Source organism: Trachemys scripta, chromosome 1 (genome assembly GCF_013100865.1).
Source record: "Trachemys scripta elegans isolate TJP31775 chromosome 1, CAS_Tse_1.0, whole genome shotgun sequence".
NCBI lineage: Eukaryota > Metazoa > Chordata > Testudines > Emydidae > Trachemys > Trachemys scripta.
Window position 1 is genome coordinate 208,048,625 of NC_048298.1, and position 20,429 is coordinate 208,069,053.

Genomic DNA, 20,429 nt, shown 5'->3' on the forward strand with positions numbered 1-20,429 from the left:
ACAAATAAAGTGAAGAGCCCATCCTCTCCTCCTATGAGTTCACACATTTTTAAGGTATGTCAACACTGTAAAAAGAAAAAGAGAGAGAGAGAGAGAAAGAGAGACTGACCCCTTGGCAGTGACTCTTAGAGTCTGGGTCAGTTGACTCAGGCTCAGTGGGCTCATGCTATGGGGCTAAAACTAGCACTATAGACGGTTAGGCTCGGGCTGGAGCCCAGGCTCTGAGAGCATCCTTTTGCTGGATTTCAGAGCCCAGGCTTCAGCCCAAGCCCAAATGTCTCCACTGCTATTTTTAGCTCCAGAGTGTGAGCCCACGTCAGTTGACCCAGGCTCTGACTCTTGCAGTCGTTTTTTGCAGTGAAGACAAATCCAGATTGTTGCTCTGTGTGCTGCTCCCTGTTTTCCGAGATCACTTTCCATGTCTCACATAGTGTAAGTGCGGGATGGAGGGACCTGGTTCAGGAAGTCTTGGGTACTTTCTAACATCCAATTCACCCTCAGCACTATAATGTCACACAATGTTTAAGTTATCATGAAGGGAAGTGCCAATCTTGAGAATGATGTGATATCATTGCATTTGGGGACTGCTGATTCACTGGAAGGGTGACGTCATCTTGGAAGTACTGTTTTCAGGGGGTAGACTTCCAACAGTGACATCAAAGAAGATGCCAGATATAACATCTTCATATACTCATTGCTAAACTGAAGCCTCCTCCTTCCAGGTACTGGACATCCTAAACAATCTAAACTTAAAAATATTTTATAGTAGTATTATTCATTTGTACTATGGTAGCACCTAGAAAGCACATTCAAGGATCATTGTGGTAGGCACTGTACTGACAAATAATGAGGAAGACAGCTCCTGCCCCAGAGAGCTCACAATCTCCATGTCAGTCAGGGTGTAAGAAGTGGACAAAACAAACAGGGTGAACATGGGAGGAAATGAGATAACAAAATTAACAGCTTAGCAGAAAAGTAGGAGTTCGGGTTTCTCAGCATTAGAACATAAGAGCGGCTATACTGGGTCAGACCAAAGGTCCATCTAGCCCAGTATCCTACAAGTGTAGGCAAACAGATTGCCAATGTGCATTTCTAAAATAATAAACAAGTAAATGGAACTTTAAACACAGCATTAAAACCAATGGCAAAGCTTCCACTGACTTCAACGCAGCAGGATTTCACCCAGCATTTTCATTTTCCCACATCAAAAGTTACCTTTTCATTAGCTTTCCTTTTTGTTCTTACATCCATCCAGTCATTTTCCTTTTCCAACATGTCGATAAAGGCCCAGCGAATCCCTTCAGTCAACTCCGCCATCTGCAAAACAAATTCTCCCCAATAAAGAGAGTCATGGGAAACTGACTATGAGAAAAGCAAACTTCTTGATTAACTGGGTATATGAATGACCTGTGGGGTAAGACTACATCTGTCTCTCTTTATATGACACCAAGTCTCCTTCCTTCCCCACATACCTTACGCTGTCTCTCCCCGCAACCCTGGGATTTCTAGTCATAGAGTGCTTGCCTTCATTTTCATCTCTACCAGCTACACTACACAAGTTTCTGACTATTGTTTCCTCCATGACACAGTAATGAACAGTCATCATGAGAATGCCTTTCTTGTGCTCATGATGGACATGTTGAGAGAACAGCAGAAGTCTTGTGAAATTCCTGGCAATTTGTTTCCCAATCACATGTGTATAGTGCCCAGTATTCCTTCTGACTGACATTCATCCAAAAGAACCGTACCCAAACACAAAGCAGAGCTCTATTATTTATCCAACTAGCTTTGTTTGTGGACTTTTACTGTAATTTAAAGTTTACTGTTTATATTACAGATGGTAGCAGCTTGAACACCCAACTGGGCCCAGTTTTCCTTGGTTTTTGCACCTTGGATAGTAATTTACATTGGCACCACAATTCTGATCTGGTTGCATTTTTCATCCACTTGGCACAGGTATAAAATGACTACACAAGGTGTCACTGAATTTCAAAAACAGGAATAGTAACAGGAATAGTGACTGGGGACCTAGAAAGAGCTGACAGAGAGAGACTGTGAGAGTCTGATTTCATGACTGGACTGGTTGCTTGGGTGGGTTCAAGACTGGCCCGCGGAACTTTGGGGGTTGGACTAGATGACCTCCTGAGGTCCCTTCCAACCCTGATATTCTATTATTCACCTAGAAACTAGGAGGATAGACATTCGAGAATAGCCTAAAATGATACACATCAAGCAACCCCATGGCATCTGATCCCAAGTGAAAGATTATTCTGCTGGTCTAAAGAGCGAAAATGTTATCAGTCCTATGTATTTGGCTGGGGGAGCTGAACAACAGAGGTGCTCATAGTCAGTTGCTTCTACTTGTGTTGACAGGTGAGGCTGACGACACAGGAAATTACTAAAGACGCAACCTTGGCAATAAAAAAAGGGCCGACGTTATTGGAGCTGGATCAGGCCTAAAAGTTGGGATAGCAAAAGACATTCAAAACTAATCTAAGGATTCGACCATATCACTATATAAAGTTTATCAGCTGTGTTAAATTTAAAAATAAACAGAAATGTCAATTAACATGGATGTGCAACATGTTAATCAGTAGAGATGGTATCATTAAAATGTCCTTGTGGGGGTAGAGGGACCCTGAAAAATAGCAACATTATTTTCAGCTGAGCAGTCATGAATGCATCAGACTCACATTTTGAGCTGTTATTTCCTTGTTGTGTGTGTGTCTCAAATTAAAGGAAAGCACTTGCCCTCTTTACTATTCAGTTTCCTCCCCTCCTTTTTTTAATATCTCATTACTTTAGAGACAATATAGGACAACCAGAACAAAACATTAAATATGACCAAACCATCTCAGTAAACGACATCCAAGGGACTAAAGTAACTTAAAGAATATTGATGGCAGAGCACTGACTCAATTAACTTCGTACACTAATGAGGTGAACTCCTTGTGTTTGGAGGTTGCAAGTTCAAACTCAAGCTCTGCAATTGGACCCTGGTGTCTATTTAGGTTTTATGCACCAGCTGTAGCAGTAGGGGGTGGGAGAAGAAACCTATTCATATTATCAGAGTTATTACTGAAATTGCTCAGGCATAGCTGTAAGAAACACTGCAGAGTCTGTAGGTCAAAAACAATACTATATTTAGACACAGATAATATTTTTTTCATAAAAGGAAGAGAGAGAAGGCATGCATGTCATGAGACATCATCAGTGACTAAGACCTGAAAACACCATACTATCCATAACTCATGATTTGCTTAGCATAGATAGCTACCTACTCTCCTTTAGCTAAGGAAAAAATGTTCTAGAAATCAGAATGGCTTGCCTGGTGTAAGAAAGGGGAAAAGAACCGAAAAAGAGGAAGAGAAAAAATTATAAAAATAAACTTGAAGAGCCACAATTTTCAAGGTTTCAACCAATTCAATATGACCTCTAATTTTATTTCCATACTCACACTCAGGGCAGCTCTACTCTAGAAGCGCTACGTCGGTGCAGCTGCACCACTGCACATCTGATAAAAACGCTGTATGCCAGCAGGAGAGCACTCTCCTGTTGACATAATTACGCCACCTTCGTGAGAGGTGGAAACTATGTCAGCAGGAGAGCGTCTCCCACCATCATAGCGCCAGTGTGGACAGCGCTTAGGTCGCTGTAACTTGTGTCACTCAGGGGCGGGGGGGTGCCTTTTTCACACCCCTCAGCAACATCAGTTAGATCAACTTAAGCAGTAGTATAGACCTGCCCTCAGATAAACCTGCATGGAGGTCATTACGCTACGTTTGTGACATCCCAGTATTTTTTTCCCTAACAAACTGTAATATAAACACCACTTTAGGAATTCAGTGAATGACCAAGGAGCTGAAAAAGTTGGATGTTGGAAAGGAAATTCTAGTTCAAAGACAAAGGCTTACAACAGTAAAAAAGGGAATCCAGATCATTATTGAAAATATAAGGAACAAAGACTTTGCCAAACCAAATCAAACCACTGGTCAATTTGGGATCCTGCCCTTGACAGCAGCCAACACCTGGTCCTACACATGAAACTGAAGAAACTAGAGGTTGAGTCAAGCCAATAAATTTAGATCAGGAGACTGGGCCTGATTCAATGCCCACTGAAGTCAAACCCTTCCCTTGACTACCGTATATTAGATCAGGCACTTCAATCCAAATCTGAATTTTCCCAGAATCTAGTATTTGGGGTTCAGCTTAGGCCCACTAAAGAGAAGATCCATTAGCTGGAAGTTGAAGTTAAAAAATTAGAAAAGATCAAAGTGGAACTAAGTCACAAGTTTTTAACAGCGAGGATAGTTAATCTTTGGACCAATTTATCAAGGGAAATGGTAAATTCAGCATTAATTTGAAGTCTTTTGATTGAGAAGAGATGGCTTTCTGAAAGGCCTGCTCTAATTCAATCACCAGTTATTGGGCTCAATCATGTTCACTTACATAATATGGAAGAATAATTCCTCCCACCGTAGGAATTACTGGGTGAAATTTTATGACCGGTGTTATGCAGGAGGTTTGATTATATGATCACAGATTTCTTAAAATTATCTTCCTAAAATTTTATGAATCACAAATCCTGAGTTTTGATCTTTAGATAGGAGCTTCCCCAAAATGTGGGCCAGAGATCAGTTATGGATTCCCTATGCTAGCTCAAACTTCTAGGGAGGATATTCAGAATACATATAGTCAACTGTGCAATGCTGCACCTGCAGAGAGGAGATCCTTCTTGACCCTCACAGCTGAGAAATCTTGGATCAGATCCTTAAGATCAGATCCTACAGTTCCAATGATGATGCCAGTTGGCTCCTGCATCACAAGAATTACCCTTATCTTAGAAGTCATAACTACAAGTGTTATTCATGGTGAAAATATTACCTGGATACATTTTTAAATCCAGCTACATATTTGTCTCAAAGGCCTGAACTGGCAATGAATGCACAGATTGAATTTAGCTGGAGGGAGAGGAGGCATTTCCTTTTCTTTGTTCTGTTTTTCCCTACCATCCATTACTCTGAATAAGTGACATTTTTAAAATCATTGCTGGTGGAAAGTCTCTCTTTAAAGCTAAATTCAACTTGAAATTTATTCTGCTGGGAGAAAGAAACTATTTAAAAGTTTTCAGATAGAGACTGAGGAGGACTTACCATTTCTCTCTTGTCTTCTTGAAAATGGACATCCACAAACATCCTGCCAATGACATAAGGGAGTGCTCCTTCTACAAAGTTTACACATTTATCCCACTGAGGAGGTAAAGATGTGGTTCCCTGGATTACCTGTTGGCATTGCACAATAAACCATCAGAACATGCCATTTGAGAAAAACCATGGAAATAACTAGTATCCTCATGGTAAATTTTGAAAAGTAACAGACAGACATAACCTAATATATATAACAGCAGAATCATTTTACTATTTATGTTGCACTTTTATAGTCTTCAAAAAGACACCAGCTGAGGATCTGCCTTCTTAATGTCTAATTCACCATTTAATGAGCAGGATGCAGCATTCTGCACCAACTTCAAAATCATCCAAAAGACCACCCCTCTGGTCAATCCCCATTCCCCTGAACCAGGCCTGCCATTAGGATGCAAAGGATTGGGGTAGGAACTACTGAAGGTGGAAGGTCATCAGTATGCCTGCCTGCATGGGCATTTCTGGGAGGGCACTAATATCAGTGTGAGAAAGAAAGCACCAGCACGAGTAGAGGCTATCAATGAGTGTGTGAATGCAGTAGAAAAGTGGGTGTGTAGAAAGGCATCATTGAGTGGGGGAAGTGGGGCAAATGTGTGTGACAGTGTAGAGGGGCATGAATGTGTGAGGTAGGAGAGGGCGCTGGAACCTTTGTAGAAGTGGGGAGGCTGAGACCAAAATGCCTGCTCTTTCTCTCTCCATGGCTGGCTGCTCCAGCAATGAGCCAGCTGCCCTCTCTTCTGGTCCCACAGCAGAGTTCCGAGTAGGCAAAATGTATATTTGTAGCACCTCCCTGGCAGAAACTATTATTCTGAGGGGGCGATCTGCAGGGACATGAATTCTCCGCTTTTGTTAAAAAGTGGGAGGCATGGCCCCTTGCTCCTTCCGTTCTGGCAACAGTGGCCCTAGTGCCTGAGAGAGAGCAGGAGGTCCAGTGTGCAATTGCGAGAGAGACATGCATAGTTGGATGTAGAGTAATAGTCCAGGATAAGAAAGAGGGAATGAAAGACTACAGAGAACGTAGCAAGAGAATAATATACAGAATGAGTAGAAGGAAGAGGTTAGATGAGAAAAGCATCAGAGAAATAAGAGTGCGGTGAAACATACTGAAAAAATAGAGGAAAAGTAATAATATGTATAATAGAAGGAAAGAAATATTGGAGTAAAAGAAGAAGAAAAAAAGCCATGAAGACAAAGTTAATCTTTCATTGAATAATTTCTAATGGCAAAAAGTTTCAAACACTACAGAGTTAATGTTTGACATATGCATATGCATATCTTTTGACTAGCCATTTTATTATACCACAACTCCCTTCAATGTACCAAACATGACATTGTTTGTGCATTGGGCAGTAGGCTATAGGAGGAGGAAGAACTTTGAGGATGGGGAAGAGATAGCAGGCTGTCAGATTCCAGTGAGACAAAAAATGTATTGGGTGGTGTTGTGAGAGGAGGTATCTTGGCTGAGAGAAAGTGTCAGCATGTAGGCTAGTCAAAATATATTGATTGCCTGCACCACTTTGTACCCGCCAGCCTTGCTCCCATGGGCAGTGGGCATCATAGGCTGGGGGAGGCTTGAGCCTCCCCAAACAGCCTAGTGTGGCCCTGCCCGTGTGCTGCCCACCCGGCACTCCGGGACTCAGGCTGGGGACACTGAGGCCACTCGAGCGGCCCAGGGCTGTGGGGCCGGCGGCCATGGTGGGAGCGCTCTGAACTCCGGCGGGGGAGTGAGGTGTATGGCGAGGGAGAGGGGTGGGCCTTGGGCAGAAGAGGAGGGGCCGAGGGCTAGCCTCCCCCAATGGCCTGCTCCCCAATTTGTTATCGGGAAAGGAAGAAATGCCTGGAGTCACTCAGGGCTGGCCTACACTGAAGGTGTAAAGTCGACCTAAGTTACGCTACCTCAGTTACATAAGTTAAGTAACTGAAGTCGACGTAGCTTAGGTTGACTTACCGCTGTGCCTACACCATGCTGTGTCGATGGGAGATGCTCTCCCACCAACTTACCTTACTCTTCTCTGGGAGGTGGACTACAGAAGTCGACGGGAGAGCGCTCCGCCATCAATGCTGCATCAATCGCAGCAGTACCGATTTAGCCATAAGTATAGGCAAGCCCTTAATGGAGCCCCTTTCCAGTCGATTAAACAGCAATGTTGATGGACTCTGAAGGGATCTGTGTTCATCTTTTGTCAGCCCAAAACATACTGGCATGTGGCAATGGCCATCAAGGGAGGAGGAAGGTGCAAAATGGAGGAAAACAGGGATCCTCAAGATTTTAATGGTTTCAAACACACGTTCAAGGATTTTTATTTATTTATTTATTTATTTATTGGCAAATGAAATCTTTGTTTCCTCTGATGCCTTGTCTCATCATGTAAAAGTCACTTTAATAATTCCCCCAATGAAATGGAAATAGTATGTAAAGTTTAAACTTACTATAAAGTAACCACACATCCAGGGAGTCTGTGGCTTACAGGGATAGTTATGGGACACAGGGTTCTCCAGCCTTAAGTCACTGGTTTGAATCCAGTTTTGGTAAGTAACACAATGTAACTGAGGCTTGGCCTGCTATGAGTGCTACTAGCACTACAGTGTAGAAAAATGGCTGATACTATAAACAAAGCAATTTCTCAACAGTGATGTCCTGTTTTACAGCCTATGAAAATGACCTTCCACATTTAATTTCCCCTCCCCTTCCTCTGCAAAGTGCAAACCATTTTCATTTTAAACCTCTTGATGCCAAGATTCACATTCTTCAGATCTGAAACCCATTGCCAGGCGGGGGCAAGCTGGAAACTCAGGGGCCTGTCTGTACTGTGCTTAGCACACTGGATGGAATTCACCCACATGCAGGGAACCCTCACATGGCCTATTTACATGACAACTTGAAAATGTTGTGCTAGAAAGTGTACAACCAACTTGATGTATATATTTTCTTTGATTTCTCAAGTGAGTACATAAATGCAAGTAGCTATTTGGTGTGTCATAAAGCACAACCCCTAAACTCTAAGGGTTCCATTTGGGATCTTAATATTCTGCCAGGCTGGTTATAGGTCAGCACTCTATTGTACTTGGCCAATAAAAAATTGAATTATAAAAAGGGAAGGAATACTCCTGACTTCAACTCCTCCTCCAATCTCTCTGCTCATGACATCAGTGAATACCTGAAGGAGACCGAACCAAGGGGAAGGGGCCCAGGCTGGAAGGAGACCCAGGCGGTGAAATTTACTGCAACGTATGGTGAGGAAAACCTTCATTTTGAATTTTGTTCATTTGTTAAGTTAGCCGTTAGCTTGCGTTTTACTCTTTTGTAACCAATCCGGGTTCTTATGCATCATTATTTGTAATCACTTAAAATCTATTTTTGTAGTTAGTACTCTTATATTATTGTTTTATCTTAACCTGTGTGTTAGGTTAAAGTGTGTGGGAAAACTCCATTTGGGATAACAGGGCTGGTGCATTATCATTTTCCTTTGATGAAATGATGGACTTTCTATGAGCTTGTACTGTTCAGAAGGGTAATAAGCAGTACAAAATGCAAATTTCTGGGAGACGAGGCTGGGACTAGGAATTTGTGGGTGTCGACCTGTATGTAATTCAGGAGTGACTGGTCAGCATGCTCACGTATTTAGTTGGGAGTGAATTTGCATGCTGAAGTCTGTGTGAACAGGCCAAGAGTGGATGTTCTGAGAGCAAAGCCGTGTAGAAGGCACCCCAGGCTAAAGAGTTCAACAGTTCAGATTGTACCCTGGGGAATGTCACTACCAGTCTCACCTATCATAAAAACTGAAAAATCTTGAACTTACCCGCGAAAATTCCAGCCATCTATACTGAAAGCGTCGGCTGAGGTTAAATATTCTTGAATAAACCATCCTCCATACCAGATAATTGGCAATAGTCCTGTTAAATCAGACATACATATTTATGAAACATTTAATTCCATGTGATGTACAGCAAAGCACTTGTAGAAGCAATATCTGAATGGCTTTCTGTAAGAGCAGTTTGAACTGAATGACAGAAATTTCACCTTTAAAATTAATGATGAGCTATGACCGAATTGATAAAATCCTATTACACAGAAGAAATTGCATGAAGACAGCCATTTACTGCCTGATTTCATGATAGGAGCCATCTTCTAGAGAATGCTTTTAACACATTCGTATCCTGATATATATATTTCATAGTTTTTACAATGCAATTTTCATTTAGGTACTCTTTACACAAATGATAAATGCTATGCAATGACAGTAATTACATAACTGCTCTGTACAGAAACTACACAATATCTGGTCATTTTTGACTTGTAAATCAAAGTGCAGGTTCTCTCTCTTTACTAGTAAGACCTGCAAATAATGATCATGAAACTAAAATAATGGATAATTAGCTCCCATATATAGTCATTACGTGGTATTAACTAGGGTGACCAGATGTCCTGATATTAGAGGCTTTGTCTTATTTAGGAAACTATGCTGTGTCCCTCCCTACCCCCCAACTGGAAAAAAAAGTGTCCCAATTTTTCACACTTGCTGTCCGGTCACCCTTGTATTAGCACCTTTCATCTGAAAATATCAAGGTGCTTTACAAGCATTTCTTCATTAGCACTCTGAGAATGACTGTAGTCAAATATTACTATCCCCACTTTGTAGATGGATAAACTGAAACACAGAGAGAGCTTAAGCGCCCAGATACTAGAGGGATTGAAAGATAGATAGGAGCAACTTGTCCAACCCTCCCAGGAGACCCAACTCCTGTTACCCTTCTCTAAACATTAAACAACACACTCTCAAATCCAATGTGTATGGTTACTGTGATGGGGTAACTAGCACCTGCTGTATGAGACATATGTGCACTGTAAAATCAAGGTGAGGAATTTAGATTTTACCCTCTCAAAAACACTGAAGTATTCTACAGCAATGCCCTAAACACACTGGTACAGTCATACACAAGTGTGAATCATAGTAACTTATTCACTAAAGATTTGCCCCTGATCACATGCACTTGGAGTGCGCATGAGTGTCTTTAGCAAAAGTCACGATTAAGAAAAGGGGAACAGGATAATTTGGGAAGCATTTATGACTGAAGATAAAGTAATGAGCTCTATTATATGATCAGACAGACTGCACCACTTCTGTATTGAAAACTGAAGGAGGCAGGTTGGAATAAGGACAACTCTTTGAAGGTTCCCTTGTGAATATTTCGCCATAGCATCCTATGAGGCATAGGAAAGATTTGCCTTCCTGGGGCAAGGGCTGTGGGGCGCACCTCAAACCTGGTGTTTCCCAGGAGCTCTGAGAGAGGCCAAAGCCATCCACAAGGAATCCCTTTACCTGAGCACTGACACTGAATGCCCTGGAGCCATGAGGTTCCCCAGCAGTGGCTACCCTCACAGATAAGCTTCCTTTTCCAGGAAAGATCCATATGGTCAGAGCAGGGCTAAGAACCACCTGCCCTGGCTTCACCCTCAGCCTGATCACTCCTTTCTCCCAAGCTTCCCCTTTTCCTGTCTTCTCCTACTGTGGCAAGACCTTCATGGGTCTGAAGGGAGAGGGACAGTGTCATGGCAACATCCAAGTCTCCTTCCACATGTGGGGGTTGATATCCCATGCATGGAGGGAACCCTTCACTAGGATCTAGGTGGCAATCATCTGCCCTCCTGTATGTAAATGTCCATGTAATCGTATAATATATTGTGTCTGTTGGATGTTTTTTCAGTGATTAGAAATATACATGTCTAATATATAATGTCATCAAGAAGATTAGCTTGCATGAGCTCAGGTTACAAGACTTTGAACAGTTCTTTTTGTCGTGATTGAATGAATTGAATCAGAAACAAAAATATACTCCAGGATCAATAATGATACCTCAAAATAGCAGGTCTTTCACAAAAAATGTTTGGTCAATGTGAGGTTTCCTGAAGCAATGACAAACTGAAGTATGCTGTAAGTGCCTACTCAGTAAAATTTCTGCAAGTGAGCTAATTTCCACAAGCCTCACATTTATCAGTTTCAAAGCGCTTCAGCGCGGCTGCATCCATGCTCCTGCAATACCTATTAAGTCCCTGCATTTTATTAGAATCTAGAAAAGTATTTGCAGGATTCCTGTGGATTAAAATGATAAAAGGCTTAATTTTCATTAAAATTCTTATAAGGAGAAAACCCCATGTAGAAAGACCACTACCATGAGGCAATTACATTTTACAATTTAGCACTTAAATGCCACAGAAATTTAATTCTCCTTTGTGTGCAGTTCTTGCTCCACCTTGGGTGGTATTTATCCTTGATTATGGGTTAGGAAATCTGTTCTGAGTTAAAATAAAAGGGTGGGGAATGTAACTAGTGATGGATGAACTTCAAAAATAGGCCTGATCCAAAGCCCATTGATATCAATGGAAGTAGTTCCATTGATTTCAGTAGCTTTTGGATCAAGTCAGTGATATGGAGGTGGGGCTGAGTTTAGATAAATACATGAAGATTATCCAAATCTTATTTGAACTGGATCTGAAAAATTGGGCTGGACACCTTCCAAGAATGGGTGCTTTGATGAGATCTCTGGTACTTTCTTTTTGAACTAGTATTTGAATCCCCTGCTACACAAAAATATAAAGCAATGAAAATGGTTTCATTTCAAACTCTGGATGAGGATTGGTTATTCTGTTTTCAAGAGCGTGGGGAAGAGGGAAGGGCAGGGTTCATATTTTATCTGAACCTATTTACCAATCCTTGGCTTCTATTCTTTGTCTCTTCGGCCAGTACACAAAGTACAAAAAGAATAGAGATAGATGGGGCTAATTTCACCACTTTGGTTTAAAACAATAGTACTTTTTACTTCTGTGTTGCCATTCACTTAAGCCTCTCAGAATGCTTTACAAATTATTTAATTTGCACAATGCCAGTGTGAAGGAGGCAACTAATATGCCAAGTTTACCAATGGTGAAACTGAGGCACAGAGAATGTGAGCTATTTATCTTGCTTCCCACACTGAGATGTAGTTCTAGAATAGAACACACAAGTCCCAGATCCAAGTTCTGTGTAACTAAAGTCCTTGTTATTGTAACCCTTGGGAAGATTACATTTTGTCCCACTTTGACTGATAAATGATTGCTACAGATGGAAAGTTTAGGATGATTATTTCTTAACAAAGCGGTCTGTTAGTTTGTGGTATAGTCTCCCAAAGGAAGTGGTAGAAACCTTGTTTCCTGGGACATTTCGAACTAGATCACACATTTGTGATAACACTGTAAGGAACAATAATGCCTTGGCAGCGAATAAAGTTGATGACCTACATAAAATCCTAGGATTTTGTGACATCATGCTAGCATTTCTATCTATATTTATTGATAGACAGTTTTAATACAAGCTCAACAAATAGATCCATGTTTTCCAACTAATGGACTTCCTTGAGGGGCATAAGCTGTGCATGCATTTTTGCATTCCTAACTGAATTATGGAACCAAATTCTGAGCACTTCTAAACCTCTCTACACCATACTCCAGCAGGGGTATATCCACAACTAATTTAGCAGGAGCATCCTGAAGTGTAAAGAGAATACTAGGCTTCAAGTTTTCTAAAAGTTTATTCCATTATGTTCTATGGAAGAGTGAGTGTTAGTTATTTGTCTTTTGCCAGACCAGTAGGATAAGCAGCAGGAAAGTAGTTCTTCAGTTTGAGTTCCGTTAGGGTTATAATCATTGATATTGTAACAATTACAAACAGGGCCGGCTCTGGCTTTTTTGCCGCCCCAGGCAAAAAAGCCTCCCGCCGCCCCCCGCCCGCCCCCCAGCGCAGCAGGGGAGGGCACCGAGCCCGGCCGCAGGCCGTTCTCCCCGACCGGCCAGAGTGCCAGGGGGAGGGCGGTCGGAGCCCCGGGAGGAGGGCGGAGAGCCCGGCCGGGGCTCCGCTCTCCCCGGCAGCCAGAGTGCCGGGAAGAGGGTGGCGAGCCCGCCGCGGCTCCGCTGTCCCTGGTGGCCAGAGCGCTGGGGGGAGGGCGGAGAGCCTGCCGCGGCTCCGCTCTCCCCGGTGACCAGAGCGCCGGGAGGAGGGCGGAGAGCCCAGCCGGGTCTCCGCTCTCCCCGGCGGCCGGAGCCGGAGAACTGCACCGCCCCCCTCCAGGTGCCGCCCCAAGCACAAGCTTGGTGGGCTGGTGCCTGGAGCCGGCCCTGGTTACAAAGATTTGTATTTGGGATACAAATCCCTTTATTGCTCTCAGGTTATACATGGGACTGTTCTTCTCTCAATGTACACAAATTCTCCTTAACAAAAGTGAAACAGGCATTGAGGAAAGAACAGATTCCTTATATAACAGATGTAAGTTAATATCTAAGATTCCCAAGGCATACCATACAATATCTTGATTAAATTTCACTGGAGTTACCGTGAACGGATTAGAGCTGAGTGAATAATGGCCTGTGAAAAATTCATGCAATGAATTTAGCTCCTATTCTGGTTTTTGTGCTGTCTCCAATCAGACTGCAATTTTAATGAATTTGTTCACTATTCAAAAGGGTCCAGTGAGTGCTCGGAGGAAATAGTTTTCAATATGTGGATTGCTTACAAAAAATTCTCTGTGAATACTTCATTGAATAATCCATACCTGGGGTTCAGTTCAATATTCAACTTGAGTGATTTGTCACTTAATTCGCATGATATTGTTCCCGTTCTCAGAATGGATGACCTAACCTTTAAGCTGCTTCTTCCTCTATCTGAAACAAATTTCATTTACTTCGATTGTACAACTCTTTGGAGCTGGGGCAGTCTTTTTTTCTGTGTTTGTACAGCACTTTCTACCATAGTCCTGGTCTACTGCTGCTCATAATAATAACAACAATTTTGTGCCTGAAAAGGGATGGAACTCAGTCAAAGTGAAAATCCTATTTAGATGCCATAGAAATATCCACAAATAATTTTTCTTACTATTCACCTGGCGCCACTAATGATACTATATCTCCTGAAGTGATTCAGAAATTAATTTATGTTATAACCACTGAAATACGACTGGGACTTTAGAAGGAATCAAGGGGAATATATTAACATAGAAATATTAACACATATTTACTGTGACAATCTGAAATCAAGTCCGCGTTGTTTGCATTAATTTTGCTGTTTAAACTCCTTTCTGACATTCACCTGCTATATAAAATATGATATTTAAGCATTTATCCTTGAACTTATTCACCATTTAGGCAGATGTAAGGCTCTGTGTATTGCTCTACACTTATTCGGGTGGTGGAAAAGGAGAGGTTTTCTTTCCTGTTACTATTTTTTCCAAACTAGATAATAAACTAACTTTCAGAGCCAATTGTGACATCCTAAAGAGTCCTAAAAAAGCTTTTTTGTTACTATGTAGTGAATCTTTGAATGGATGTTCTGTATTAATGTATTTGTATCTTTGACAAACATGTGAGTAACAACGGCCATATTAAAGTAACTGAATAAATGTATTTATGTTTAAGTCATCATGCTATAATTTACCATTTCTAACAACATATGAATCAATTTTCTTAGGACTAGATTGCACAGTGTAAGCATAGCTTGTATTGATGACTCTCACAAACTGCTGCCCTCCTTAAGGGATGAAGCTCAGTGCATGGAGTGTGGGGAAACAAAGTCATGGCTTTGTCTACTCCCGCACTTTCTGCTTTCTTTGGGGCACCCTATGCCCAAGGGCAATAGTTAGGGAGTAGTACTGGCACTCCACTGAACACAGGGCCTGCACCTGTGCCCAGCCCATATGCCAGCCTCACAAGAGAGGGAAAGTTCTTTACTCCCTCCCCTCTGTTGTGCCCCTACATAAAGGCTAGGGAGATCTAGCTCTTAGTTAAGCCGTAGGACCCAATCCTCCCAGCACCTTACAGGATGGGACACTGAAGTAAATAAAATGAGCCTCTTTGCTTTATAGTAATAGAATACAAAACATACACATAAAGGGACCAATTCTCCATTGCCTTGTACATATGCAGTTGGTGTAAAATGCTACCAAATAAGTATTTTATACTCACTTTGCATGTATGAAACTGACTTTCCAAGGCACAAGGCAATGGAGAATCGGGGCCGCACAATGCGTATTATTCAGTCATTTGAAGGAGAAATTCTGTGGTCGTGTCTGTTTGAATTGTTTAAAGTAGGTTATGATAGCTGATTGTTTGGCAGTTGAACAAACACTAATTTTTATTTTTAGTATTCCTGATATTTTACAAGTATTATGAATTTTTTAAAATATGTTCTTATTAAGAGAAGAAATACAGTGCAATAACATCAGAATAAAGTTTCTGCCTTGTTCTAGTATTTTTTAGTTGTTATGTAGATGACTTTAGTTTGACATGCTCTGACCAGGTAATATTATTGCATGCTTAGCAATAAACTGTTTTTAGAAAGACATTCAACCAAAAAGAAAAAGGTGGATGGTAAGAGGCAATCATTAAACAAGTAGCTCAACAGAGTAATTCATAAACTGTTAGTCAGTTTCAGTAATAAAGGAGTATTGCAAAGTCAAACAATTCAAGTATATACATTTTTCTCTATACTAAGGGACTGTTCTTCCATGTCTTGTACCCCTGAGCAAAGTGGGTGCAAAATGCTACCATTCTGATCTAGTAGCATTTTACACATCCATATCACAGCAGTAAATGACTACACAAGATACAAAGCCATGGACAATCAAGCCTTAAACGTATATTAGAATGGTGAGCTGGATGCACCTGTAATTGCAAGCCTCACTGCAAGTTCTTTTTTTATTTCACTTTTTTTATTTGAAGTTAGAAATTGCATTACCACCTACAAGGCTTGTATTCTTCAGCCTTTATTCAAGCAAAACCAAATGGGAGGTTTGCCTGAGTAAAGACTTGAGCCAAGAGAGTGCTGAACATCTGAGATTCTCATTGAAATGCCCCGGATTTGGCCCACCCTTTTGAGTGTAGTTGAATGCACAATGTAATACAGCAGACAAAGGTATAACACAGTCCAATGGCTGGAAGTTAAAGCTAGACATAGACATATTCAGACTGGAAATAAAGTACACATTTTTAACAGTGAGGGTAATTAACCATTTGAACAATTTACCAAGAATTGTGGTGGAGTCTCTATCACTGGCACTTTTTAAATGCAAGATTGAGTGCTTTTAAAAAAAAAATAATAATAAAAAATAAAGATACACTCCAGGAGTTATTTTGGGAAAGGTCTATGGCCTGTGTTATATAGGAGGTCAGACTAGATGATCACAACAGTCCCTTCTGGCCTTGGAATCTACAAAACATAATAATAATCCTCACTTTTTCCTTTCTTTTTCTAGTATCCTGAACAAGTCTTTGAAGTACTGGGGCACACGGACAATCACATTTTCTGAAGGACCTAGATCTTGAAGGTGAGGGTAGAGTTTAGTGTCAATCACCTTCTTGATATATCCCAGCCAGTCAAACTGAAAGGACAAAGAAAAGCTCAGTTAATACATTTGACAAACAGGGAAGATCAGACATAATTAATTGGCAGGGTTCAGTTAAATGACACACAGGTTTTTGCTCATTTAAAATATTTAATTTCATCATGGCAAATAGTATGGCACTTAAAGATGCAGCTGTGTTTAAAACAACAATTATACTAAAGAACATCTGTTTGTACTAATGTTCATTTAAAATGCTATCCCATGCACATTTGAAGCACCTTTAGTTGTAAATGGTGAGTTACATAGTCCAGACATTAGAGCTATTTTCCAGTTAACTTCCACCAACCTGAGGGATCATGGTGCTAAGTTCAGATATGTTCATTCTATTGTACATAGTCTCACTGGTTCGATTCTCCTGTGGAATCATTATCTAGAGAACATAAATGAAAAGAAATATATTTTAAACATCCTTCTCTTACAAATCATATGATAGGTATTAACGAAGTGAGAACTATCTCAGTCTAGCTGCAAAAAAAAAAAAGTAGTTCATAGCAACAAATTGCCTCCTGATCCTCAAAGGAAAGTCAGCTATCCTAAACCAAAAACTAACTAATGCTATTTTAACTTATTACACTTCGGTGCATACATGAAGCTGCATGTAGGGAGGGATAGCTCAGTAGTTTGAGCATTGGCCTGCTAAACCCAAGGTTGTGAGTTCAATCCTTGAGGGGGCCATTTAGGGAACTGGGGTAAAAATTTGTCTGGGGATTGGTCCTGCTTTGAGCAGGGGGTTGGACTAGATGACCTCCTGAGGTCCATTCCGATTCTATGAATTTATCCACTATTTTTTCTTTTAAAAATTGAGCCAAATTTTGCTCCAATTACATCACATTAAATTACTAGTCACTCCAATCAAATTTTTAGCAGCAGAAGTGAGAGCCAGATTTAGCCCATTAATACTTCTTCACTTCATTCCATCTCCTCAAAAGCATCTGGTCAAAAATAAATACTACAGAGAAATCTAGGCCCATTCATAAATTATGAGGATTATCCAGATTCCAAGGTTTCAGTTTGTCCATAATAAAAAAAATAGTCCAAGCACAAAGTTCAGATCCAGTTCAAAATGTCCTCAAGGGTGTTAGGATTTCAGATGCTGGTTCCAGCCTAATTCTAAGGTAATTTCTATACAATGGACTCCGTTGAAACTAAACAGTACACAGATGGCAAGACTCCAGACCAACCAAACTAATGGCAGTTTTCCAACCCAAACTCCCAAACCAAGTTTCTCTGGCTTTTGCTTAAGCCATACAGAAAATATGACTTTCCTCAGATATTTTAATTCCCTTCCCCCACTGCCCCTCACATATGTCATCTTTTTCTTCCCCCACTCCCCACAGGCTCTACTCCCTAAAATCTTCCCACTTTTTCCTGCTTAAACTTCCATTTTTCTCCATGCCCACAGGTACCACCCCCCGACATCTGACAAATCTAGGAGGTTTATGGGTAAAAAGCAAGTATAAATTCTATAGAGTGAGGAGGGATCCATTTTCCTACTATGGCCTCATTTTTCACACAGATACAAATGGAATATTGATTGACTAAACTCATCATTCTGTAATTGAACAAACAAGAGCCCACACAATTCAGGTGGCTATAATGTTCTAAAAGACAACAAAATATTTCAACAGGAAAGCTAGACGTAAAACTGTTTGTAATAATACTTAATGGTATTACTTCGACAATTACTTCAACCTTCCTCACAAGCATAAGTTAATGATAATACATTGCCCAGCTGATTGCACTACAAGGGACACATTTAACTAAAACAGCCTACATCAAAACTCAAACTAATAATTATTTTGCAGATTTAAAGGATAGACTATACTCCCATGGTTGGTTATTTCAGGACAGATTTCTGAGTTAACAGTCAACTAATGCAGAAGGTTTGCTTTGGGCTTTTCTTTTTCATACTTTCACTACTGCTTCTACTCCTCCACTTCACCTTTCAAGAAATGTTACAAAGTTTGTTAATATAAAATAATTGCACAAAGGAAAACCAGTAATATAGTATTGTTCCAATTCATGTATCTTTTTAGCAGTTAGTTACAATTACACATTATAAAATTACTAACCTCAGCTATTTTAATTTCCAGTTTCAGAACTGACTTCATATCAGACTCTGCCCGTGAGGCATTAGCACCCAAAAGCACTGCAATATCAACCATGAACTGCAAAAAGGCTTCTCTGTACTGAAGAGAAAGAAGAATGAAATGAGCATTGCAGTTACTTCTGAGGGTGGCTGTAGCAGTAAAAAGAAAAGTATTCTGCATTTAAGTCATTGTTTCAAGTGGAAGATAAGCATTTTGTGAGCCTGGCTTGATTCCACCGCAGGAGAACCAGGGAAATAACGCCATAACAGGTATTGTGCTGACAGGATCGCTCTGTGGTTCACTGAATATAGCTTTCAAAACATACCAAATGGCATGTGTGTGTTGGATTGAGACATACCTACAGATGTTAGAGCTCAGAGAGTTAGTATACACCAAGCCAAGCTGTAAATCTACAGCACACTAGCATACCATGCACTAATGGCCCGGTAGACTAAAAGTTCACTATAGTGCTTTGACCTACTACTGTATCAAACAGCATGCAGTAGCAGGATCCACATGGTCAGTTCATGGTAAGATAGTGTGCTGTAGATTTACACCCCAGCTCGCTGTGCACTAAGTCTGTGTGTAGGCAAACCCTTACAAAGGAATTGAATATGTATATTTGTATAGAAAATATATTCCTAGAATGATCTCTCTGCAACAACTCACTCCCGTCCTCCAGTCTTGCACTGAGCTTTTGGATGCCCTAGGTCCTCTGATGTCTTGGAGGACATCTGGTGGAATCCTATCAGCCAGCATTCAAGACAGGAATAAAATTATACTCCAATTAACTACATATTTCACCTTCTGGTAGATGTAGTTCACTGGAGACACCACCTGGCCAGAGGGATGCCACTGGAAAACTCACTAGCTCACCTGAGAGCTGGGCGGGGGAAGGAAAAGGGTCAGAACTTGGATGAGGGCAATCACCACTGCCCCATGAAGATTGTGGGGATATATTTATAGAGTCTGGGGCTACAGGTGCTGGACATTGCATAATTTCCCTCATACTTAGGGGGAAAGGTGCTGCAAGTACTAAATATTGGGATAATCATTGAACACTTTTGGATCTTGCAATCCCTACTCAACTGTGAGCATGAAGAGGTTTGGAAGGGGCCATAGGAAGAAAAGAAACTGAAGACCTTGGAACCTATTGACGGTCTCCTCATTCTGGGATTAAATACATCTAAATGTATTTGACAATAATGATCTAAAATACCAGAACTTAATACAGTGTTGGTGCTTAGAGACATTAGATCATTTTACATAGTTTAATTGAACCAAGCCAAAACTTACTATAAGGTTCAGGTTTGGTTCAGAGGAAATGCAGAGCTAAATTTTTATTTTTATAATTTTTCTAAAATGAAGAATACTCTGGATGAGAACAAGAGACGTGCAATTAACTGTAGTATAAACAAGCATAAATAGCAAACCACAGAGCCCAATCTCAATTTGGAGCTCAGCTAAAAAGAAAAAATTCATAGTGGGAAAATGATTTATCAAAGCTCAAGTTACTAATACTTACAGATTTAGCTTCTGTGGTATTATCAAGGTAATCTTCCCGTGCGGTTAGAGACAGGGTTGCTTGGTCTAGCTGTTAAAATAAACAGGAAAACTATATAATACTCCTTATATAGTCTGTATTACACACATACACACAATTAACTGCCATCAATAAGAGAGGTATTTTTCTGGTTGTTAGAATAGGTGA

General features: G+C 40.7%; 1 protein-coding gene across 1 annotated transcript in view; it reads right to left on the reverse strand.

Annotated features, from left to right (window-relative positions):
- The window catches only part of PHEX (phosphate regulating endopeptidase homolog X-linked), a 136,489-nt gene that overhangs the window by 69,828 nt on the left and 46,232 nt on the right, over positions 1–20,429 (reverse strand). The window contains exons 6-12 of the mRNA XM_034755287.1: positions 20,244–20,312; positions 18,701–18,817; positions 16,915–16,998; positions 16,459–16,604; positions 9,002–9,095; positions 5,154–5,282; positions 1,216–1,317 (exon numbers count right to left, since the gene is read on the reverse strand). Of these exons, the coding sequence (XP_034611178.1) occupies positions 1,216–1,317; positions 5,154–5,282; positions 9,002–9,095; positions 16,459–16,604; positions 16,915–16,998; positions 18,701–18,817; positions 20,244–20,312 (741 nt within the window). The remainder of the gene's footprint in view (positions 1–1,215; positions 1,318–5,153; positions 5,283–9,001; positions 9,096–16,458; positions 16,605–16,914; positions 16,999–18,700; positions 18,818–20,243; positions 20,313–20,429) is intronic.